The sequence below is a fragment of the Panulirus ornatus genome, chromosome 35 (assembly GCF_036320965.1).
Source record: "Panulirus ornatus isolate Po-2019 chromosome 35, ASM3632096v1, whole genome shotgun sequence".
Classification (NCBI taxonomy): Eukaryota; Metazoa; Arthropoda; class Malacostraca; order Decapoda; family Palinuridae; genus Panulirus; species Panulirus ornatus.
The window spans coordinates 10,456,186-10,482,755 of NC_092258.1; the positions used below are offsets into that span (position 1 = coordinate 10,456,186).

The window sequence follows — 26,570 nt, forward strand, 5'->3', positions numbered from 1 at the left end:
GGATGTAGCGGAAAGTGGAAATGGTATGGACAGCGAGTGAAGAGAGAGTTCAGTCTCAATGCTGTGTCTGGCAGTGTGGAAAGTGGTATAGTGTGGCTGGTGACTGACGAAAGGCAGTGAGAATTCCCCAGCATTTTAAAAGACATGGAGCAAAGATGACAGTAAAAAAAAAAATCTTAAAGTAGTAACTCATTACAGTTTACGAAGAGAATTAAGAAGGTTGTACATAAGTTGTCTGAAATGATTATCTATTGACCTTCTCTATGAGGTGAGATACAGGAGAGGCATACGAGGAGGAAGGTGTGTAGACCAGACTTCAGCAGGTGTTAACCTGAAGGTACAGGAAGATTAGCAGGTACTGCGTGTATGGATTGACACAGACGTGTATTCGAGTCCAGACACACCGCAGGAAGTTTTGAGTCAAGATTGTGCATGACAGGGTGGTGAGTATTGCTAAGAGGAACACTTTTGTGAGTGTCGACGATGCTTGCAAGTCATACGTAACTGGCAAAGGTTGAAGGCGGGTTCTGTAGTGTCACCACAGATCCTGAAAGTAGCTTTTCATGGACGAGGAAGTACCTGAGATGAGCGATCGAGTGACTGTGTGGGGCGTCTGACCCCTAGAGGGGGACAGAAAGGGACTTTACCACAAATGTTGTATGCAAACGATGATGCTTTTCACAAATTCGTATCAGAGGAGGCGGGGAGACCCGTGAGTGAGTCAGTTTGATGGTGAGTGTTGTATGAGGGTATTGGAGGTAAAGCCTACAACAGATTTCACGTGTTTTGGAAGTGGATTTGGCAGTTACTATCCAATTTCACTCTGAATCGTGAAGCATTAAAAGTTTTAATGATTTTCAGACTCCTGGGAATGACGATCATTATACACGTTAGAGAGAAAGCTTGAGGATGGTCTTGCAAGGGGTAAGCTGAAGATGAAGGTGCCCTAGCAAGAGGGAGCAGTTGCAAGTGCAACCAGATCTTGAGTCAGCAGGAAAGATCTGAGTGTTGACTGTGGTAAATCAGTTCTGAGACAGACGACCTGCCGTAGCTCTTATGAGTCTATGGACAGTAAAGAGAAGAGCACCGATGTGGAGAACGAGTCACGTGAAGACATCGCGACACTGACAAAGGAATGAAGACCTCATACCATTACGATCCACTACTACACCTGACCACCATCATCATCACTACACCTGACCACCATCATCATCACTACACCTGACCACCATCATCATCACTACACCTGACCACCATCATCATCACTACACCTGACCACCATCATCATCACTACACCTGACCACCATCATCATCACTACACCTGACCACCATCATCACTACACCCGACCACCATCATCACCACTACACCTCACCACCATCACCACCACTACACCTCACCACCATCACAACCACTACACCTGACCGCTATTACCACCACTACACCTGACCACTCTCGCTACGACAACTATTCCTCGCCTCTGCAACCAACATCTGAACCAACACCACCAAGTTCCTCCTCTCGCTCACAACCTCTTGCTCTTCAGCACCACCACGCCTCCTCCTCTTCCCCTTCTCTTCCTTACCACCACCACCAGAAACATCTGTCCTCTTCCTCTCCCTCTCCCTCCTCCTCCTCAGCGCCACCACCATTCCTCAGAACAACACAACCTTAACTGCTGGTTCATGATAATACAGCTGCTGCTGCTGCACTATACCTTCCCTCCTCTGGTATTTAGGATTCCAGCTGACACCCAGGCGTGGTTAGGGTGGCGCCTCGACCATGAGGTGAACTGTGGCCTTCATCGCCAACTCCTCCGGCCACACACTCACCTCCACTCAGACCTGAGGTACTGGACGGGATACAAAATAGAGGTATAGGACGAGGTACACATGTGAGGTACAGGACTATGTGCACACGTGAGGTGCAGGACAAGGTGCACGTGTGAGGTACAGGACGAGGTACACACGTAAGGTACAGGACCAGGTACACACAAGAGCCCTGAGCCACCTTTGGAGGGAGATCCCTCCCCGTGGCCCCTGGTCGTGGCCACCTACAGGATACTGCTGATACCTGGCCATCGGTGAGAGAGAGAGAGAGAGAGAGAGAGAGAGAGAGAGAGAGACCTTTTCCTTTGGTCTCTGGCCATCAACCCCTCCGTGTGGCCCTTACCTATGGCCACCCGCAGGGTACTAAACCCTGGAGCCGGAGGGTAACATTTAAATGGATCGTCCCTCTGAGTGAGGGCTGTGTAGCTGGTCCACCATGTGCTGCTGACAGGTAAACAAGAGCAGAAACATCCCACCGGACCACTACAGTCTACCGCTACATTAACAGTGACTACGAAGCACTTGGCAAATGATTCTAAGATGATGGAGAAGGTATAGAGGAAGGAGAGAAGACGTAGATGAATGTCCCTCCTACACAGGAAACGTCTGGAGCAACTGAAACTCTCACAACCGACACGTGTGGATCAGCTGGAACTCTCACAATCAACTCTCTCGTCCGGCACATATGGATCAACGAGAACTCTCTCGTTCGGCACCTATACATCAACTGGAACTCTCTCGTTCGGCACCTATACATCAACTGGAACTCTCTCGTTCGGCACCTATACATCAACTGGAACTCTCTCGTTCGGCACCTATACATCAACTGGAACTCTCTCGTTCGGCACCTATACATCAACTGGAACTCTCTCGTTCGGCACCTATACATCAACTGAAACTCTCTCGTTCGGCACCTATACATCAACTGGAACTCTCTCGTTCGGCACTAATAGATCAACTGGAACTCTCTCGTTCGGCACTTACAGATCAATTGGAACTCTCTCGCCCGGCACGCATAGATCAACCGGAACTCTCACGTCCGACTCCTCTAGGTAAACCGGACCTCACATCCGACAAGTTTGGATCCGCTGGAACTCGCTGGCCCAACACCTCTGGGTCAATCGGAACCCCCTCGCCAGGCAGGGAGAACTGCTGCTGTAAACAACCTTTGAACTATATAATTATGGCTCTGTGTTTGAACCTGACACCGTGCTAAGGCTGGCAGGCACCAGGATGATAGTGACCTCACCAACCAATGGCTGGCAGGCACCAGGATGATAGTGACCTCATAAACCAATGGCTGGCAGGCACCAGGATCATAGTGACCTCACCAACCAATGGCTGGTAGGCACCAGGATGATAGTGACCTCACCAACCAATGGCTGGTAGGCACCAGGATGAGAGTGACCTCACCAACCAATGGCTGGCAGGCACCAGGATGATAGTGACCTCACCAACCAATGGCTGGCATGCACCAGGATACCACCGCCCTCACCCAGCCAAGGACGGTGAAGCACCAGGTCACTACTGCCCTCACTAGCCGGCTCTATACCAGAGGACTTCCCCGAGTCCGCCACCTGCCCCCTCCTCATGGCACACACACACACACACACCAACTCCCTCCTCCACTATCCCCACCTCCCCTGAACCTCTCTGCAGTACAGATCGACACGCTGCAGGAGGGGGAGGTGTGTGGCTGTCCTGTGTTCGCTTGCACTCACAGACATTCCGTTTGGAAATGACTTCCCAAATGGGATCTATTTTTTTTCCTTATAACCCAGTAGTTACTCGCTCATTATGCCACGTTTATGAACCAAGTATGGGGCCTATAAGAAGGTTTCCTGTCAGTCTTTCTCGCAAGATCACTCGCGTTTTGACATATGACTTCAGTCGCCACATCATCACGGTCCCCGGCACAGCATGTGACATGAAGCCCACTCATCTCTGCCTAAGTCTCACGTCTGGATAGTGATGCACAGACTGACCCATGACGAAGGAGGTCATCAACACTTAAGGTCCTGTTGTACGGGTGAGGTTCCATGCCAAGCGTCCAGTCTGACCCAGCACACGATACAGTAAGCCAACCTAAATTGTCTCTTGTCATCCGTGTCGAACTAATGGAAGTGAGTCTGTGGTTCACACCGATGGAACATGGGGCTAAGATTTTTGGACGTTTCCGATCGCGGTTGCACTGGGGACACTCATCCAATAAGTTGACTATCACTCTAACATACCAGTGGCTTTACATTCTTCCCCTCTCTATATTCAGGACTTGGTGCCAAAGTGACTCCCACAGTATGAAAGTCACAGATCACTTTTCTCTTCCATTTACTCCCTTCATAGTGGCCACAGCGAGTTACACAGAGTGTTAACCACACCCAGGAAGACCTGTAAGGGGCCGTGATACCCTAGACTCCCTCACCTCACAGTGTCTTGTTGGACACTGTAGCAAATGGAGGGTCGACCAGGCCGCTCCGTAAACATTGCCCGGATGGCAATGGGTTACGAATGATTTCCAAGCGTATCTAATAGTATTGCGGCTCACGTTGAGAGGCCGTGGAAAACACTTCAGATTCTTTACTGTCTGACCCCACGACGGCGCTGAGCCAGTGCCTGTCACGAGATGATAAGATCAAATATTGAGTTGAGATGTGAGAACTAGTATTTCTTAAACTGCACTCAACCCAGCTGTTCATCCTCCCTTAGTCGAAAAACTGGTTACCTAGTTTCGGCTAGAGTACATACATATAGATATGTATATATATATATATATATATATATATATATATAGAGAGAGAGAGAGAGAGAGAGAGAGAGAGAGAGAGAGAGAGAGAGAGAGCGCGTTAATGAGATGGCCTTGGTCAGGGCACTCAGGTGCCCATGCCCCGTCTCAACCTGCATAAAAAGAAGAAAAATATAAAAAAAAATAGCAAAAAAAACTAAAAAAAAAAAACTCGTCTTTTTCTCGTACTCGGACTACAAGCTGTGTCTCTCAGAGATGTAGAAATAGCCTTCAAGTTACTCCTCATACAGGATGAGTGAGGTGAGAAAAGCGAGTATCTTCCGGAGATCTGACGATCATGTGGGGAAAAAAAAAAAGGACAGTGGCGTATGACGCACACATCACAGCTGGGAATGAGAAATCTCGCCCAACTGTTGAGCTCAAGGAATATCGTCTCATATCCCCCCCCCTCCTTTCCCCCCCCAACTCCCCCCACCCCCACCCCCACCCCACCCTACCTTCCCACCCCACCCTCAGTTTACGTGATATTCCCAAGACGTGACCAAACCCGTAAGAGATTTGGCTCAAGGTAGTAAATACGTGAACGAACGACTAGATAATAGCTTCTCTGCACCATTTTCAAAAGAAAAGACACTGAATATTCTCCCTGGAGAAGTGTGGGAGGCGAGTGTTCACGCGATGGCAGAGAACCTCCATCTGTAGACATTATTTTTTTCCTCTAAAGCGTTTTTCAAACAAAAATGCCTAAGTAGTTTGACGAAGATGACGAGACGAGGAGATGTGAGGAGAGTAAGGACAAAGAAGAGCATGAGAGTCATGGATACCTCATAGATGGATTAGTGGGTCACATGATGCTTCTGGTGGAGGGAAGAAAGACACGCTGGAGGTGTTGATGTACATCCTTCAGAGGGGAGGAAAGATAACCTATCAGCTATTTAGCGGTGATATTAAAGAGTAATTCTAAAGTGTAGAAATTGTCTTAAGCTCGATTAAGGAGGTTACGAAGGAGAGGACTCGGTGCAAGTGGAAGATGTGGTTGTACGTTCTACAGTAAAGCAGTTTTGGTCAGGACCAAAAGGAACCCCAGGATGTATACTTGGTGATGATACTATTCATACTATCTCAAAGTGAAGGATTGGGCGAGACTTTACTTCCATACCGTCCAACGCAGATGACTAAGAGCTCCAATTACCATAAGGCTGTGTGATTTCCCCATCTACGTGGAAACTGGAGGTTGATATGAATGCGTTACATATTCTCCTCGAAGATGTGAGGTCTCAGGAGAAATGGAACAGCCTGGATATGAGATGGGAGGAAGAGAGAGAGAGAGAGAGAGAGAGAGAGAGAGAGAGAGAGAGAGAGAGAGAGAGAGAGAGAGACAGAGAGAGAGCCGAGTCGCAGGGGCAGTGTCACAAGATGGGAAGCCATGGGACTCCCCACTCCTTATTGGGGAAGTGTATTATCTTCTGCACTACATGGCTGCCAGGTGAGCCAGCGAGCTGTGCTGCAGATGCACTGATATTCTTCCCCCATTGTTGCGACTAGACTGGAGGATAGGTCACGGTGGGTCTAGACGCCCAAGAGAATCTGTGCAGGTGTTAGTCTAGGTGGCAAGAGTAAGGAGGATATATCTGAGCAAGGCAACAGCTGTGGGGGTCCCATATTTAACATATGAAACTTCAGAATTCTGGAAAGGAAGAGGAATATTTATGGGTAACATTTCTTTCCCCTGAAAGAATATATTGCTACAGAGCTGACGTGTTTAGTGTGAGGTTGGAGCAGGGAGGGTATTGCGTAGAGGGGGCGAGACCTGGTGGTATTGCACGGTAGAGCAGTGAAGCTATGCCGAACAGTGACAACAAGAATTTTCAGGCTTTAGCATACCATCGGAATCGTAGATTGATTGGCAATCAGTACATAATCATTAGAAAATGGAATACGGGATTATCTCCTTCGTTTTCTCGTGCCAGACTGACTGACTCTCCCAAGCCAGTCGTCTTTGTACACATCTAGTTTGTCGCAGTCGAAACTAGATGTGTACAAACCTGACGAATTCTTCCATCGTTTATCTTGACTGATTCATCTGTCGTGGGTCAACCCAATCAAAATACGTCGCAGCATTATTGTCATATCAAATGCACGCCTCTCACTCCGACTCCCTCTCACCTTTTCCTTAAATTTCAGGCCCCGATACCCTAAAGCCTCCTTTACCCCACTATATCCTTTTCCTCCTCCCCTTTACTCCATCTATATCCGATGGATATCCATTTTTTGTCAGTCCCTCTTCACTCATCCTCTCCATATGTCCGAACCTTCTTTCAGCACACCTGATCGGCTATTTAAGCCAGACTGCGCCCACTATCACACCTCCCTCAAACGGTGTCGCTTCTCACACGCTCGATCTCCTTCATGCCATCAGATATCGTCCTTAGGCAGTTCATTTCCAGCACATCCACCCTCTACCCTTTCACTGCAATTACGGTCCAAGACTCATATCCTTTAACTCAGTCGATATCTTTAAGCAAATCCTTCTTTGCCCTTATAGACCCTGATCTTTCCTCCATACACATCTTAATCAATTCATCTTACCTTTTGACTCCCTTTAACTCATATGTTTTCCATCTGCAGTCAAGTCCAGTCCCGGTTACGTATTGAAGCTCTTCACATCCACTAAACTCGTACTCAAACCATGAGTTTCAATTTCTTCAACCTCTTATTGTCTTAATTTTGTTTATTCACCTTTATCGTCGATTTTCTTTCACACATTCTTTCAAATTCAGTCACCAGTTTCCCTTGTTTCTCTCTAGAGTCCGCCACAGAGCCGTGAGCCGTGTCACGTCAAATAGCATGAGTTCGTCTGTCTCTGCCAACCCCCTCACACCGCAGATCTGCCCTTTGTTCCATGGCCCTCCCTCACCACACTTGTCCAGGAACAGATTAAACAGCCACGGTGACATGACGCATCCTCGATACAGACACACGTTCACAGGGAACCTCTTACCCTCCTTCCTTCCCACTCGGAATATAGGTCTTGCTCCGCCGGTAAAAGTCCCTGCCTGCATCAAGAGACTTCCCATTTACTCCATACATCCGCAGCGGCTTCCCCTAATGCATCTCCGTCAACCCCCTAACATGTTCTTTCTCCAGATCCATTATTGCTCTCTCTCTCTCTCTCTCTCTCTCTCTCTCTCTCTCTCTCTCTCTCTCTCCTCTCTCTCTCTCTCCTCTCTCTCTCTCCTCTCTCTCTCTCTCTCTCTCTCTCTCTCTCTCTCTCTCTCTCTCTCTCTCTCTCTCTCTCCTCTCTCTCTCTCTCTCTCTCTCTCTCTCTCTCTCTCTCTCTCTCTCTCTCTCTCTCTCTCTCTCTCTCTCTCTCTCTCTCTCTCTCTCTCTCTCTCTCTCTCTCTCTCTCTCTCTCTCTCTCTCTCTCTCTCTCTCTCTCTCTCTCTCTCTCTCTCTCTCTCTCTCTCTCTCTCTCTCTCTCTCTCTCTCTCTCTCTCTCTCTCTCTCTCTCTCTCTCTCTCTCTCTCTCTCTCTCTCTCTCTCTCTCTCTCTCTCTCTCTCTCTCTCTCTCTCTCTCTCTCTCTCTCTCTCTCTCTCTCTCTCTCTCTCTCTCTCTCTCTCTCTCTCTCTCTCTCTCTCTCTCTCTCTCTCTCTCTCTCTCTCTCTCTCTCTCTCTCTCTCTCTCTCTCTCTCTCTCTCTCTCTCTCTCTCTCTCTCTCTCTCTCTCTCTCTCTCTCTCTCTCTCTCTCTCTCTCTCTCTCTCTCTCTCTCTCTCTCTCTCTCTCTCTCTCTCAAGTGGAGAAGCTATAGGTAGAAAGGATAAGGAAAGGGGGGGGAAAGAGAGGTCCCCCCCCAACCTTCGTCGAACGAGGAGGGAAAGATGCTCCATCATGACCAATCCTCAAGCGGTGGTTTCCCACACGAAAACCATAGGAAGGAGTAGCCTCCCTCGTGATCCCCTGGGTGTACTAGGTGGAAGTAGACAACTCCACGAGAGCAGTGGCTCGAAATATTATACCTGCAGAGCAACGATACGACAGCGGAGTGACTCGAGGTGACAGCAGAAGTATTGACAACACAGGAGTCCTTTGTGTTCGAGTCAATAGAGATGGGAAAGAGCCACCTTAAGTGCATGCCTTTGTGTCCGAGTCAGTAGAGATGGGAAAGAGCCACCTTAAGTGCATGCCTTTGTGTCCGAGTCAATAGAGATGGGAAAGAGCCACCTTAAGTTCATGCCTTTGTGTCCGAGTCAATAGAGATGGGAAAGAGCCACCTTAAGTGCATGCCTTTGTGTCCGAGTCAATAGAGATGGGAAAGAGCCACCTTAAGTGCATGCCTTTGTGTCCGAGTCAATAGAGATGGGAAAGAGCCACCTTAAGTGCATGCCTTTGTGTCCGAGTCAATAGAGATGGGAAAGAGCCACCTTAAGTGCATGCCTTTGTGTCCGAGTCAATAGAGATGGGAAAGAGCCACCTTAAATGCATGCCTTTGTGTCCGAGTCAATAGAGATGGGAAAGAGCCATCTTAAGTGCATGAGCAGTACTCCACACGGGTCTGAGTGAGTCCCTCCCTCTGTACATATGGAACAGCCATTCCAAAGAAGAAGAATCACATGGATACAAGACCCACAACTTTTGAAACGCGAACTCCCTGATGCTCGGTGACGTTGCCAGACAGATTGGAGGATCTGGTTATGACGAACTTGCTTGTGTTATTTCAGGATTGAGTGGCAATACTTCTGAAATTTGAAACCGTATGGAACGTGTGGTCGTAAAAGTGTATTTGCAATAACTGAATTCGGCCAGGTTACTGCTTCCATATTCGGAGACGCTGCACGGGCCCAAATGAAGTTCAGTGCGAGACAAAGAGCGAGTTTCGAGTTGAAGTATGTGGAGTGGAATCATGGGCTTAAGTGTGGACAGAGAGAGAGAGGGATAGAGAACGAAGGTAGAATATTGTTTGTAGAATAGGAGAGAGAACGTAAGCAACACGAGGGAAGCCACTGTCGACAGTGAGGGAGCAGTGCCTTCATCACAGACAACAATGATGGAACAAGTGGAAAGGGAAATATGATTAGGAGAACTGAGGGAAGAAGGAAGAGCACATGAGGTCCAGTACGCGAAGGCTTGTGCTACATTCCATCACATGTTCATCAGACGTCGAGAGTAAGGACGAAAAGAGTCACCACAATGCCTGAATAGATCCATAAGCTAGACCCATGGGAGAGATCACCAATAAATCTTGCATAGCAGAAGCCATGCTTGTCGTGTGTGTGTGTGTGTGTGTGTGTGTGTGTGTGTGTGTGTGTGTGTGTGTGTGTGTGTGTGCATCACTCAGTCTGTAGGAAAGGTTATCCTCTTATCGTTTCCGTAATGGTTGGGTCAAAGGTCAGTGGTATTGAGGGTGTCGTGATGGGATGTATTAAAGATAGCCATCTTTGACCCTGGACCTCGAAGTGACCCAAGCTGGGCCTCAAGGATGGCCGAAGAAGTTTGGAAGATCAGTACTTTATAAACACCTTAGAATTCTATATGAAGTCGACGTTGAAGCCTTGAAACTCTATGAGCCTTGAAACCTCCTTGAGCAGTAGAGATTATAAGCCTAGACACTTTATATGTCTCAGACATATATGTTTGAAGTCTTTAAACGTCGTAGCCTTCATACGCCATCTACTTTAAACGTCTTTGGCTTTATGAACACGCTTTATCTCTTCGAGACTTTGAGCGTAGGCCACTTGGTGGCTGGTCTGTGTAATACAACACTGATGGATACTATACCCCAGACCCATACACAGATATTCGAACCACCTTCACTAAGTACCTCACTCCAGAAAACCACGTCAAGCTATCAAAAAAGGATGTATATATATATATATATATATATATATATATATATATATATATATATATATATATATATATATATATATATATATATATATATATATATATATTTCATCAAAAAGAAAAAGGAGTTTTATAGAGGGACTTTTTGCTTTTTCAAGGGTGTCGGAGAAGCGCTTGGGGGGGTTGGGTAAGGAGGTGAGGGAAGAACCTTACTATCGAACTGGTCATCATAGGTCACGTCAAGTGGGCCCCCCTGACTGCTGGCCACCGCCCCTCCCCTTCAGGAGATTGACCGATTGGCACGAATGTGTTATTGATTCCGCGCACCGTCGTCGTCTTGGAAGGTAAGAGAGAGAGAGAGAGAGAGAGAGAGAGAGAGAGAGAGAGAGACAGACAGACAGACAGACAGACGGAGGCCCTCCTCCGCCCGCCAGGCACCTCTCCACCCCAGGAGTGGCCTCTCTCGCGTGCCGCGAGTCCCCAGAGACTCTGTACCCACCCCCACGTTCACCCAGTACATCGCGCCGCAGCGGACGGGTAATGGCAACAGTACGAGGACGTTCCTGGAGTTATGGAGGAATATGTTAGTGTTAGGGTTGGTATTGGGCGTCCCTGGCCTCACTCCTGCAGGAGGAGAACTCGAAGATATTCAGTGACAGCGCTGAGTGTGTATATATATATATATTTTTTTTTTTTTTTTTTATACTTTGTCGCTGTCTCCCGCGTTTGCGAGGTAGCGCAAGGAAACAGACGAAAGAAATGGCCCAACCCTCCCCATACACATGTACATACACACGTCCACACACGCAAATATACATACCTACACAGCTTTCCATGGTTTACCCCGGACGCTTCACATGCCTTGATTCAATCCACTGACAGCACGTCAACCCCTGTATACCACATCGCTCCAATTCACTCTATTCCTTGCCCTCCTTTCACCCTCCTGCATGTTCAGGCCCCGATCACACAAAATCCTTTTCACTCCATCTTTCCACCTCCAATTTGGTCTCCCTCTTCTCCTCGTTCCCTCCACCTCCGACACATATATCCTCTTGGTCAATCTTTCCTCACTCATTCTCTCCATGTGCCCAAACCATTTCAAAACACCCTCTTCTGCTCTCTCAACCACGCTCTTTTTATTTCCACACATCTCTCTTACCCTTACGTTACTTACTCGATCAAACCACCTCACACCACACATTGTCCTCAAACATCTCATTTCCAGCACATCCATCCTCCTGCGCACAACTCTATCCATAGCCCACGCCTCGCAACCATACAACATTGTTGGAACTACTATTCCTTCAAACATACCCATTTTTGCTTTCCGGGATAATGTTCTCGACTTCCACACATTTTTCAAGGCTCCCAAAATTTTCGCCCCCTCCCCCACCCTATGATCCACTTCCGCTTCCATGGTTCCATCCGCTGACAGATCCACTCCCAGATATCTAAAACACTTCACTTCCTCCAGTTTTTCTCCATTCAAACTCACCTCCCAATTGACTTGACCCTCAACCCTACTGTACCTAATAACCTTGCTCTTATTCACATTTACTCTTAACTTTCTTCTTCCACACACTTTACCAAACTCCGTCACCAGCTTCTGCAGTTTCTCACATGAATCCGCCACCAGCGCTGTATCATCAGCGAACAACAACTGACTCACCTCCCAAGCTCTCTCATCCCCAACAGACTTCATACTTGCCCCTCTTTCCAAGACTCTTGCATTTACCTCCCTAACAACCCCATCCATAAACAAATTAAACAACCATGGAGACATCACACACCCCTGCCGCAAACCTATATATATATATATATATATATATATATATATATGCACACACACACACACACACAGACACACACACACACATATATATCGTGTGTGAAGTGTATAGTCTCGTCGAGGAACGTTTCGCTCCAAAGGTATGCATCATTTCCCTGCTCCAGACCGTAGCGTAGCCTCAAAGCAACATGGGGGCCCAAGAAAGGGATCTTGTGTTAATATATGAGATTCTCTATATGATAGATAGATAAATAGATGGATAGATAGTTAGATAATAGGTAGAATTGTTCTCTCTTACACATACCTAATTCGACACATTCTTAAAGCTGTTCAGTTTTCTGGACACAGTCGATCAGTGTCTTGTGGCTCTTGGTCCTTCAGGAAGATGTGCGAAGGCAGCTTCTCTGTAGCTCACCATCATTGACTGAGTTTTGCGCATGACATTTCCCCTGTGCGTTAGGTATCTTTAGGAGAATCGTCAAGGGGAAATACTAATGTTTAATTCTTACACCAGATTTACTCTCTCCATCGAAGGGATTTGAACTGTTGTCAGTCAAGAGGAGGTAGCATATATGAGATGTGGGGAGGAGAGAGAGAGAGAGAGAGAGAGAGAGAGAGAGAGAGAGAGAGAGAGAGAGAGAGAGAGAGAGAGAGAGAGAGAGAGAGGTTGATAAAGGAATTCGGGAAGGTTAGGGTAGGGAACTGGTCAGGGGTCAGGTGAGGTGACCTCACTCAGTGTTCCATTTCTCCCTGGCCTTCTTGTAGGAACATTCTTGTGACCTGTATGGACAAGGGTCGGTGCTGTACGAAAGGTTAGAGGCAAGTTCTGGTCAGCCACGCCCTCGAACTTACCGACCGTCAAACAGGGAGACTGTGGGTTACCACGTGTGGCAGTGTATACAGATGGTGGAGCAAAACCATTTAAGTCACATGATTATTGTGAGGCCATCGGCAACTCAAGGGTGGGCCGTTTTGATACCTGCTTCTTTTCTTAGACGTCGAAGCTTTGGAACTCTCTACTCTCTCAGTTATTTTCTAATAACTATGACCCGGCACATTTCAGAAGATAGATTATTTTCACATTCTCAAAAATTCTTAAATACTTTTCCTTATCTTTTCTTTTCCCGTTTCATAATTCACTCTATATTTCAATTGAGGCCCGGCCTTTATGTTGACTTTTGTCTGTGGCTGGGGCCTTCAACATAGAAAAAAGACAAAGAGTGGAATCTTCCTTAAGATAGAGCGACGTCCCGTAGCCAAGGAAACCCAGATGAGCAAAACCAACCCGGAGACCTGCAGTGTATGTATTACTGAGCAAAGAAAAACGTCATGGGGAAATAAAAAGAGAAAGATTGCAACACGATCCACAAAGACTCATCTAAGTTTAAGATCACCCAGCGCAAGTTGTCCGAAGGAGCTTGAGTGACGAAGTGACTACGTTCATCAGCGCTGTTGAACTAGGAGATAAGATGCCTTAAGTTTGAGGAGGCCATTGGGGACCTACGAGCCAGGATACTTCTACAAGCACCTCGAGACCCAGATTACTGGGCGCCCTTTGAAAATGATGACATCCCAGGTTCCCACGATTACATACATCCAACCTCGACAAACGCCTCTTATAATAGATCATTCCACTGTATAATCCTTCAAGCGTCAGGCCACTGTGTGAGATCACATCTCCTGGACCCCCGGACGGACTAACACCTGACATTTCCGCGAACCAACCCCTTCCCAAAATGTCCTCACTCCCCTCACCCCCAACACCTGACCTGCCATGTAAGCCATCACCCGCGACGGACACAAAAGTTCAGCGTGGAAAGTTCGTGTCATAACGTTAGATGCTGTACCTCGAAGGGTCGACTTCGACTTGAGGATGCCGAGTGTTCGCACCGAAGTGACATGCGAGGCAAAGGGGAAGAAGGTCTTGGAAGACGTGTGTGTGATGGAGAGTTTCCCTCACTCGACCCTCTGAAAAGAAGGAGAATCCTGAGATGTATAGAAAATGTATTTGGCGAAGTATAAAACACAAGGGTCTGAGTGGCATGGGCTCTCTCTCTCTCTCTCTCTCTCTCTCTCTCTCTCTCTCTCTCTCTCTCTCTCTCTCTCTCTCTCTCTCTCTCTCTCTCTCTCTCTCTCTCTCTCTCTCTCTCTCTCTCTCTCTCTCTCTCTCTCTCTCTCTCTCTCTCTCTCTCTCTCTCTCTCTCTCTCTCTCTCTCTCTCTCTCTCTCTCTCTCTCTCTCTCTCTCTCTCTCTCTCTCTCTCTCTCTCTCTCTCTCTCTCTCTCTCTCTCTCTCTCTCTCTCTCTCTCTCTCTCTCTCTCTCTCTCTCTCTCTCTCTCTCTCTCTCTCTCTCTCTCTCTCTCTCTCTCTCTCTCTCTCTCTCTCTCTCTCTCTCTCTCTCTCTCTCTCTCTCTCTCTCTCTCTCTCTCTCTCTCTCTCTCTCTCTCTCTCTCTCTCTCTCTCGCTAGGTCGGCCCTCCCTCCCTCCCTAAGTAGACTGGGGGTCAACACCTTCGTCTCGTCCCAACGTTAAAAGTCGAGAACCTGAAATTATTTGCCGCTTCATCCCCAGGAACAAATCAAATTACTTCTCAACTTAGAAATAAATCGAATTACTTCTAAACTTAGAAATAGATTACTTGTCTTCTTAGAAGTAAATCAAATTACTTCTCAACTTAGAAATAAATCGAATCACTTCTAAACTTAGAAATAAATTACTTGTCATCTTAGAAGTAAATCAAATTACTTTTCAACTTAGAAATAAACCAAATTATTTCTAAACTTAGAAATAAATTACTTGTCATCTCAGAAGTAAATCAAATTACTTCTCAACTTAGAAACGTGAAATTGCTTCTAAACTTAGAAATAAGTCAAATCACTTCTAAATTTAGAAATAAATCACTTGTCATCTTAGAAATAAATCAAATTACTTCTCAACTTAGAAACGTCAATTTATTTCTAAAACTTAGAAATAAATCATTCCTCAACTTACATATAAATCAAATTTCTTCTTGGCTTGGAAACAAATAAAGTCATTTTTTCTGATTAATCCCTAGAAATGGTCAAACTTTTCGTCAAAGGATTAGGGAAACGTGTTGGTGTGTAAAACAATAAAACTTTGATATACTGACTGAAAATAGGTTCCCCTATATTCACTATTTTTCTTTCATGCACATGTGTTCTTTTATTTTCAATTATACTCAACCGCCGTCTCCCGCGTTAGTGAGGTAGCGCAAGGAAACAGACGATGAATAGCCCAACCCACCTGCAGGCACATGTATATACATAAACGCCCACACACACACACTTTATACATACCTATACATTTCAACGTATACATATGTATATACATACACAGACATATGCATACATATACATGTACATATCCATACTTGCTGCCTTCATCCATTTTCGTCGCCACCCTGATATATATATATATATATATATATATATATATATATATATATATATATATATATATATATATATATATATATATATATATATAATTTTTGAAGGTGTAGTGCCTAAGTTTTGCTCATATTGTAGATTTTCTCATCATAACAGGGAGATTGACCCATAAAAGTTGCAAAGAAGTACTTCCCACGATCCAAAAATCCCCTCCAGTTAAAAATAGTTGCGTAAATTTTGTGCACGTTGTGTATATATATATATATGTATATATATATATATATATATATATATATATATATATATATATATATATATATATATATATATATATATATTTGTCATAGAAATTTTGATAAAACACAATAGGTACAAAGTTGAACAGGGAATCAAGTTGAGTAAGAGAGTCTACCCATCAAGGTGTCCTTCATAGAAAATAAGACCTCCATGATACATAACCATTTTCTATAAGGGATACTTCTCAAGGGGTAATATAAGGAATTTGTTTCTTTCGTGTGAGCAACGTCTCTGACTTTCAAGAGAAGTAATACTCGTACTACGTTAGCTTCAACCTTCCTTACTCTCACCACATCCTTTGTACATTAATGGAAAATAGATCATCATTCTAACCTCAGTTAATTATTTAGTCTGTGTAAAAGAATGATGACTATAATTTCATTTCCTTCGTAAAAAAAAAAAAAAAGATTCAAAAGACTTTTTGGTCTCTGGTGTTGGCCTTGAGTGTCCGACATACGCATATACAGCGAAATCTACGGTCGGATTAGATTCATTTCGGTAATTTAATCTTGCTACGCGTGTTATTTATGTAATGCTCTCTTATTTTAGAATTTCATGTGCAAAAGTAGTTTTCTATCAGTGAAAATTATCTATCAATATTGATGATTACTATCAGCTTCGTTAATTAGTCACTCAACTGTACATATTTACTGAGTTATCATCAATTATCCTCGTTAATCCGGTCACAGATTAGGTTAACCTTATCAGTTACCACACGCAAGTGGCAGACAGTTTCTGTCATTTTTTATTAACAAGATTTTGTAGATTTAGATCCATCCAAGATTATCAGAAATTTGAACTGTACGTTTTAGTCATTATTCTATAAATTCTTATTGCATGACTTGATTTGCAAACATATTATCACTATTATCATTATCATTGATATCATTATAATTATCATTATTAGCATTAATATCATTATTATTATTATCATTATTATTATTATTATTATTATTATCATTATTATTATTATTATTATTATTATTATTATTATCATTATTATTATTATTATTATTATTATTATTATTATCATTATTATTATTATCATTATTATCATTATTATCATTATTATTATTATCATTATTATCATTATTATCATCATTATTTGATTACTTTTCAATGCTAATGATATCTATGCTCTGGTATCTGATGTGGCCTTTTCTTGACGTTATTATAAAAATGACTTCATTCAGCCCTGGAACGTTTATACTGACCTTAAACTTAAGTCACCCCTCAAGCTTCAATACTGGCCACATACTGGAGTTATCTCTCGAGCAATTGTGTTGGACACAAATTTTAAGTCACCCTTCCAGCGTTTGTACTGACCTTACACTTAAGTTACCCGTCCAGCGTTTGTAATGACCTTATACTTAAGCTACCCGTCCAGCGTTTGTGATTACCTTATACTTAAGCTACCCGTCCAACATTTGTACTGACTGTATACCCAAGTTACCCATCCAGCATGTGTACTGACTTTATACTTAAGTTACCCGTCCAAAGTTTGTCCCGACCACAGAAAATGATCTTGTTCGTTTCTTGATAACGTTTTCTCTAGTTTTGTTTTCATCCAAGGAACACACATATAAAGTGTTTATTATCATTTCTTAGCATTATTGATCGAGGATATGCATATGAATGATATCATAGCCATTAAGATTAATAGATTTACGTGTCTTATGTAAGTAGGTAATCAGTGGGTGGCATAATTGCTCTCCGAAAAGTAGATGTGTCAGTTAACAGTATATCACGGAGCCCTAGTTGTCAGTGTATTGACAACCTTTCCACGAACACATCCATGCTAGGCAGGTTAGGTTCCATGGCCCCGTTTTTTAGTAACAAGGAATACCATTAATTTATGATTACCTTGGGACTTTTTTTAAGGGTTCCCGCAGCCCAAGCCTTCTCTACTTCCTGTAGAAGGAAAAATTGGGCTCCTTTGGAATGAGATAGCACCACGAACGATCGAAGAAATTGCCTTTCACTTATATCTTCTCTTTGGCTGTCATATATAATGCACTGAAAGCAGAGCCCCCTATCCACATTTAGGCTTCACAGAACTTTCCGTTGTTTCCCACGACCGCTTCATACGCCCAGGTACAGCTTATTGATAGCACGTCGTCCCATGTATACCACCTCACACCAACTTGCTGTATCCCTCGCATGTCTTCATGTTGAGGCTCCGGACCTCCACAGCATCCTCCAATCATTCTTTCCACCTCCTTGGTTCCCCTGTTTACTTGTCACCTCCACGCTTAAACACGCTTTCAAACTATTCGCCATTTCCCGCGTTAGCGAGGTAGCGTTAAGAACAGAGGACTGGGCCTTTTTTGGACTATCCTCACCTGGCCCCCTCTGTTCCTTCTTTTGGAAAAAAAAAAAAAAAAAAAACGAGAGGGGAGGATTTCCAGCCCCCCGCTCCCTCCCCTTTTAGTCGCCTTCTACGACACGCAGGGAATACGTGGGAAGTATTCTTAATCCCCTATCCCCAGGGATAATATATATATATATATATATATATATATATATATATATATATATATATATATATATATATATATATATATATATATATATATATATATATATATACATACATACATGTATAATCAGGTAGACGCTGGTAGGCCGAGTAAACTGACAAGGAAAGATAATTAGATTCGTACCAACATACAAGTAAACCTACATGAACCAGCTTGAACCACGACCAGGTAAACCCGCACGAAGCAACCTGGACCACGACTGGATGAACCCACATGAACCAGTTTGGACCACGACCAGGTAAACCCACATGAACCAGCTTGGACCACGACCAGGTAAACCCCCACGAACCAACCTGGACCACGATCAGGTAAACCAGCACGAACCAACCTGGACCACGACCAGGTAAACCCGCACGAACCAACCTAGACCACGACCAGGTAAACCAACGGGTACCATCCTGACATCCACGATAGGCAGAAAAGCCTTGCCAAGGTCAGCAGGCGAGGTCCACTGGACATAAGAGAGGTAACACAGCAGCTGTGAGGTCAGTGTGACAGTGTGTGTGAGTGTGGCCAGACGTTCGGTGGTGTCACGCCTCACACCTGGCCAGTCTCTGCTTGGCTTCCCTGCTCAGACCTCCCTTTCTCAAGCCCTCCTACTCAAGTCACGGAAGCAAGACTTTGGGGCGAAGCCCCAGTTGACTCTACGTAGGAGGCGGGGTGAGACAAGTGGTGTTCCGAGATACGCTGGAACTTGAAATAGAAAAAAGAGAGGTACAATCTGACCCACCCATGAGAGAGATAAACCACTCAGGAAATAGTAGAATCAAGCTAGCTGTGGTGTTGGTGGTGGTGGTGTGGTATACACAGAAACCTGACGTGATCATCCCCACATCTCGTCACCCATGTCGGCCTATCACTTCGTCGGCCTTGCCCTTAGGAAGGTAAGATATCACTAAATTCTCGTCGTGTGTCTCCCCCTCCCACCACCAGTAGCAACGACGGTGCGGTCGCATCTCCATCTATAGCTATTTGATACGAAGTAATGGTCGACGTGGATATATCCCTCCCTCCTATACATGACTGGGGATATACCAGGAGCTATGTGGACGGAGGTGGCGCCCGACGGTGTGGGCTAATGGTCCCGTGTGGGAGTGCGTGTCGGGAGCCAACCCCTCGTCGCCAGTGTGGCTCCAGCTGGCCGTCGTGGAATCCGGGTATAACCTCCTCCTCACCCGATACTGCGATCCTGATTCAAGCCGTCGGGTTATCTAACCTTCCTCCTCCCACCCCACAGCTGTCACCTGGAACAGCTCCATCTAGAACATAAGATCATTTCCAGTGGTCTGCTACTGAGAAATCCTTTCCAGGGGGTTGATGTACGTACAATATCATGATCTGATATGTGACAGGAGGTGAGCGACACCTCACACTCGTCCCCCTTATGTCCCAAGGAGCAAGAGCCTCACTGCCTCTGGTTAGGGACGGACACATGGGATTCCTGGGATGCTGTCGAAGCGTAGGCTTACGACTGGCTATCTCAGACGTGGTAACGAAGAGGAATAATGTCCCAGCCCTGGCTACCTCCTAGCTCTGGGGATGGGCAGAAGATAAAGGCATGTGCTGGTGTAACCAAAAACCCAACAGAATAATTACCTTACCCCCTTTTTGTTTTTTTTTTGAGGACTATAAGCACAAAGGCGAGCGCGCTCAGAAAGGACATAAGCCTTGAATTGACCCATCATAGAAGAGAGAAGAGTTAGAGATGACCTGGGCATAACTTTTCAGTGCGTAAGCCACCTTAAACGTAGCTGTATGGGTACAACAGAGGCCATAACGTATGATCAAGTGACAAGGGATGTAAAGAGGTATTTGTACATCATAAGAACGGTAGATGAACCTTATACACTGTGGTGACAAGCGAAACTGCTAACGAGGCAGTTTGAGCAGCTGGACTGCTAGTGGACTTGTCGCAACACAGTGTTGGAAAGAGCGGCATACGTTTAACGTAGGGCGTCGTATTTCTACGTTTTACTTTTACTACATCGTATTTTCTATGTAACAATCTTCGTATACTGGATTGTAGACGTAAAAATAGTTACTTCGTTATATTTCCATTAATTTGTACTTAACCCCCTGGTGTACTTAACCCCCTGGTGTACTTATCCCCACCTGTTGTACTTAACCCCCTGGTGTACTTATCCCCACCTGTTGTACTTAACCCCCTGGTGTACTTAACCCCCTGGTGTACTTAACCCCCTGGTGTACTTAACCCCCTGGTGTACTTAACCCCCTGGTGTACTACCCCCACCTGTTGTACTTAACCCCCTGGTGTACTTACCCCCACCTGGTGTACTTACCCCCACCTGTTGTACTTAACCCCCTGGTGTACTTAACCCCCTGGTGTACTTACCCCCACCTGGTGTACTTAACCCCCTGGTGTACTTACCCCCACCTGTTGTACTTACCCCCACCTGTTGTACTTAACCCCCTGGTGTACTACCCCCACCTGTTGTACTTAACCCCCTGGTGTACTTAACCCCCTGGTGTACTACCCCCACCTGTTGTACTTAACCCCCTGGTGTACTTACCCCCACCTGGTGTACTTAACCCCCTGGTGTACTTAACCCCCTGGTGTACTTACCCCCACCTGGTGTACTTAACCCCCTGGTGTACTTATCCCCACCTGTTGTACTTAACCCCCTGGTGTACTACCCCCACCTGTTGTACTTAACCCCCTGGTGTACTTAACCCCCTGGTGTACTTAACCCCCTGGTGTACTTAACCCCCTGGTGTACTTACCCCCACCTGTTGTACTTACCCCCACCTGGTGTACTTACCCCCACCTGTTGTACTTAACCCCCTGGTGTACTTAACCCCCTGGTGTACTTAACCCCCTGGTGTACTTAACCCCCTGGTGTACTTACCCCCACCTGTTGTACTTACCCCCACCTGGTGTACTTAACCCCCTGGTGTACTTAACCCCCTGGTGTACTTAACCCCCTGGTGTACTTAACCCCCTGGTGTACTTAACCCCCTGGTGTACTTAACCCCCTGGTGTACTTAACCCCCTGGTGTACTTAACCCCCTGGTGTACTTAACCCCCTGGTGTACTTACCCCCACCTGGTGTACTTACCCCCACCTGGTGTACTTACCCCCACCTGTTGTACTTAACCCCCTGGTGTACTTAACCCCCTGGTGTACTTAACCCCCTGGTGTACTACCCCCACCTGTTGTACTTACCCCCACCTGTTGTACTTAACCCCCTGGTGTACTTAACCCCCTGGTGTACTACCCCCACCTGTTGTACTTAACCCCCTGGTGTACTTATCCCCACCTGTTGTACTTAACCCCCTGGTGTACTTAACCCCCTGGTGTACTTAACCCCCTGGTGTACTTACCCCCACCTGGTGTACTTAACCCCCTGGTGTACTTAACCCCCTGGTGTACTTAACCCCCTGGTGTACTTAACCCCCTGGTGTACTTACCCCCACCTGTTGTACTTACCCCCACCTGGTGTACTTAACCCCCTGGTGTACTTAACCCCCTGGTGTACTTAACCCCCTGGTGTACTTACCCCCACCTGTTGTACTTACCCCCACCTGGTGTACTTAACCCCCTGGTGTACTTACCCCCACCTGTTGTACTTACCCCCACCTGGTGTACTTATCCCCACCTGGTGTACTTATCCCCACCTGTTGTACTTACCCCCACCTGGTGTACTTATCCCCACCTGTTGTACTTACCCCCACCTGGTGTACTTAACCCCCTGGTGTACTTAACCCCCTGGTGTACTACCCCCACCTGTTGTACTTAACCCCCTGGTGTACTTAACCCCCTGGTGTACTTAACCCCCTGGTGTACTTACCCCCACCTGGTGTACTTAACCCCCTGGTGTACTTAACCCCCTGGTGTACTTACCCCCACCTGTTGTACTTAACCCCCTGGTGTACTTACCCCCACCTGGTGTACTTACCCCCACCTGGTGTACTTAACCCCCTGGTGTACTACCCCCACCTGTTGTACTTACCCCCACCTGTTGTACTTACCCCCACCTGTTGTACTTAACCCCCTGGTGTACTTAACCCCCTGGTGTACTTAACCCCCTGGTGTACTTAACCCCCTGGTGTACTTAACCCCCTGGTGTACTTATCCCCACCTGTTGTACTTAACCCCCTGGTGTACTTAACCCCCTGGTGTACTTAACCCCCTGGTGTACTTACCCCCACCTGTTGTACTTAACCCCCTGGTGTACTTAACCCCCTGGTGTACTTAACCCCCTGGTGTACTTAACCCCCTGGTGTACTTATCCCCACCTGTTGTACTTAACCCCCTGGTGTACTTACCCCCACCTGTTGTACTTAACCCCCTGGTGTACTTATCCCCACCTGTTGTACTTAACCCCCTGGTGTACTTAACCCCCTGGTGTACTACCCCCACCTGTTGTACTTACCCCCACCTGTTGTACTTAACCCCCTGGTGTACTTAACCCCCTGGTGTACTTAACCCCCTGGTGTACTTAACCCCCTGGTGTACTTACCCCCACCTGTTGTACTTAACCCCCTGGTGTACTTAACCCCCTGGTGTACTTACCCCCACCTGTTGTACTTAACCCCCTGGTGTACTTATCCCCACCTGTTGTACTTAACCCCCTGGTGTACTTAACCCCCTGGTGTACTTAACCCCCTGGTGTACTTAACCCCCTGGTGTACTTAACCCCCTGGTGTACTTAACCCCCTGGTGTACTTAACCCCCTGGTGTACTTAACCCCCTGGTGTACTTACCCCCACCTGTTGTACTTACCCCCACCTGGTGTACTTATCCCCACCTGTTGTACTTACCCCCACCTGTTGTACTTAACCCCCTGGTGTACTTATCCCCACCTGTTGTACTTACCCCCACCTGTTGTACTTACCCCCACCTGGTGTACTTATCCCCACCTGTTGTACTTACCCCCACCTGTTGTACTTAACCCCCTGGTGTACTTATCCCCACCTGTTGTACTTAACCCCCTGGTGTACTTATCCCCACCTGTTGTACTTAACCCCCTGGTGTACTTATCCCCACCTGTTGTACTTAACCCCCTGGTGTACTTATCCCCACCTGTTGTACTTAACCCCCTGGTGTACTTATCCCCACCTGTTGTACTTAACCCCCTGGTGTACTTAACCCCCTGGTGTACTTACCCCCACCTGTTGTACTTAACCCCCTGGTGTTTTGGGTTGTACTTACCCCCACCTTTTTGTATTTAAACCCCCCTGGTTTTTTCCCTTAAACCCCCCCGGGTTGTATTTAAACCCCCACCGGGTTGTATTTAAACCCCCCAACCCTGGTGTACTTACCCCAACCGGGTTTTTATTTCCCCCCCCGGGTTTGTATTTACCCCCACCTGGTGTACTTCCCCCCACCTGGTTTTTTTCCCTGGGGGAAAGCATATTTTTCCCTCATGATAAATACGGTTGTTGGCGAAACCCGGGGTGTGGGGCCCCCCCGCCCATTGATGTGGCGTTTGAGGGCTTTTAAAGTCGGCGTTACCGAGGCTCCTCATGCCTCCCACCTCCCAAGGCCCGCCTGTAGTGAGGCTCCTCATGCCTCCCACCTCCCAAGGCCCGCCTGTAGTGAGGCTCCTCTTTGCCCCCCAAACCTCCCCCAAGGCCCCCCCCCCCCTTCCCATTGAAAGGTTTTAAAACCCATATGGATCCCTCCTTCTTCGGTGAGGCTCCATATAGATCTTTCCTTTTTCGGTGAGGCCCCCTAAGACCCTTTCCCTTTCTTCGGTGAGGCTCCATACAGATCCTTCCTTCTTCGGTGAGGCTCCATATGGATCCCTCCTTCTTCGGCGAGGCTCCATATGGATCCCTCCTTCTTTATTGAGGCTCCATATGGATCCCTCCTTCTTCATTGAGGCTCCATATGGATCCCTCCTTCTTTACTGAGGCTCAATATGGATCCCTCCTTCATTGAGGCTCCTTATGGACCCCTCCTTCTTCACTGAGGCTCCATATGGATCCCTCCTTCTTCATTGAGTCACCTTATGGATCCCTCCTTCTTTGGTGAGGCTCCCTCTACCACCCGGAGCTCTGTGTAGTGAGGCTTCTCCGCTAGGCTCCACACGGAACCTTCGGAAACCCCCGGAGGCATGACGCCTTCGAGGGCCGGGCTTAAGAAGTCTTCATAGCCGACTGTAATGGTGCGCCTCGTTTTCTGTTGTAGGGCATACTATGCTATTGATCACAGTGCTTGCTGCTGCTGCTGCGGCAACAGCCGCCACTCCTGTTTCCCCACTCCCCTCCCGAAGCCAAGGCCGGCCCTCTGCCCACCATCTCGTGGACCCCAGCATCACCTGGGACGAGGAGGGCATTGTTTACCCAAGCCGTTGGGGACGAAGGGGTGAAGAGGAAGGGGAAGGAAGGGGGAAGGGGGGCGATTTGTTTTGGAGCAATGTAAACACAGATCGGTTTACGATCTTCGTTCCGGGTGTTGTCAGTTCTTATCGCCTCGTGATAATCGGCGAATTAATGACTCAAGAGCCCAATTAGCCCCATCACAGTGATTAATAAGGTAAAAGGGGTGTGTAATTACTCTCTTGAAAGGGGTGATAATGGTGCTTATCCTCTATCAGGTCATCTCATGATTTGTTACAGTTACCTTATATCGCACGCCTCCCTTATACTGCATATGTCCACAAGACAAATATTTCTACCAGTATTATGACGTTCTAAATGAACATTGAAGTAAATTGAGCATGACGTCTTTCCTGACGTCACTGAAGTATCACTAGTGACGCTGTCGTGACGTCACTGATGATGCAGTCTGACGTCAGCCTTTTCCACCCGATGGTGAGGTCATTAGCGACGAAGAACTCCACTGTAATTGGTCGTGAAGTCACCGGTGATGTAGCCTTCTCCAGGGTCATTAAGACCGTCAACTTAAGCTACATTCACTAACCGAAACATCGTTAACACCTTCTTCAGGTGGCCCATGCTCTTACAGATAGCGCTATGAGGTTAGATGGTACATGTAGGAGGACGTGCATGTAGCGCTCCGTGTTCATTGGCTGTCAGGCGCTGGGGCATGTAGTTGTAGTATCCTGTCTTGGCCCGTTTTCTGTTGTTGATTTCTAGTTGTTTTTCTTTGAGATAGTTCGAGTTTCGGCGATGTGTCAGCATCCTGTGTCTTGCAAATTTAACAATTGTTTCTCGTGTGAAGTTAGTGTTGTAATGTTATAACATCTAAATATCTGGACAACCCTTAGAGGTACCTTCTCTAACCTCCTCAGTCATAGTATATATAGATAGATTGATAGATAGATAGATAGATAGATAGATTGATAGATAGCTTAGAAAAATCAGAATATGACAAAAGAGGGACCTGCACACACACACACACACACTCACACACGCATGTATATATATATATATATATATATATATATATATATATATATATATATATATATATATATATATATATATATATATATATATATATACATATATATGTGTGTGTGTGTGTGTGTGTGTGTGTGTGTGTGTGTGTGTCTTTTAGAAACTGAAGTACAAGAAAGGGAGAATTGCAGTCCCCCACTCCCGCCTCCTTTAGTCGCCTTCTTCGACACGTAGGGAATGCTTTCTCCCCTACTCTAGGAACAAAGAAAACGAGGAGACCAATTTGGAGATGAAAAAGACTTTGAGCGATCGGGGACTGAACTTGCAAGAGGGTGAATGGCGTGCATGGGATAGAGCGCATTAGAACGATGTCTTTATTACAGGTATCGACCTGTTGACAGTGGGCTGAGTCAGGGTATGTGAAGCGTTCGGAATAAGCTATGGAAAGGTCTGTGGAGCCTGGATGTAGACAGAGGTCTATGGTTTTGGTGTGCCACGCCTGACAGCCAGAGAATGTCCATTTTCAGCACCCCACTCCCTATACACCACATTGCTCCAGTACATTCTATCCCTTTCACGCCTCACACCTTCCCGCATGTTCGAACCCAGATCATCGAAGGCTCTTCACTGCATCCTACCACTTCCCTTTGGTTTCCCCCTTTTCCTTGTTCCCACCACTCCCGATATATATATATATATATATATATATATATATATATATATATATATATGTATATATATATATATATATATATATATATATATATATATCATCTTAGCTATCCTG

General features: G+C 46.1%; 1 protein-coding gene across 3 annotated transcripts in view; it reads left to right on the forward strand.

Moving 5' to 3' along the window:
- Schip1 (Schwannomin interacting protein 1) overlaps positions 1-26,570 on the forward strand; it is a 212,429-nt gene that overhangs the window by 26,180 nt on the left and 159,679 nt on the right. For 2 of the 3 annotated variants that reach the window (XM_071683016.1, XM_071683017.1), the window contains exon 1: positions 19,285-19,338. The exons of the other annotated variant lie outside the window; for it this stretch is intronic. In XM_071683016.1, the coding sequence (XP_071539117.1) occupies positions 19,300-19,338 (39 nt within the window). In that variant the 5' untranslated portion in view covers positions 19,285-19,299. Of the gene's footprint in view, positions 1-19,284; positions 19,339-26,570 lie in introns of those variants that run through there. 3 annotated transcript variants of the gene reach the window in all.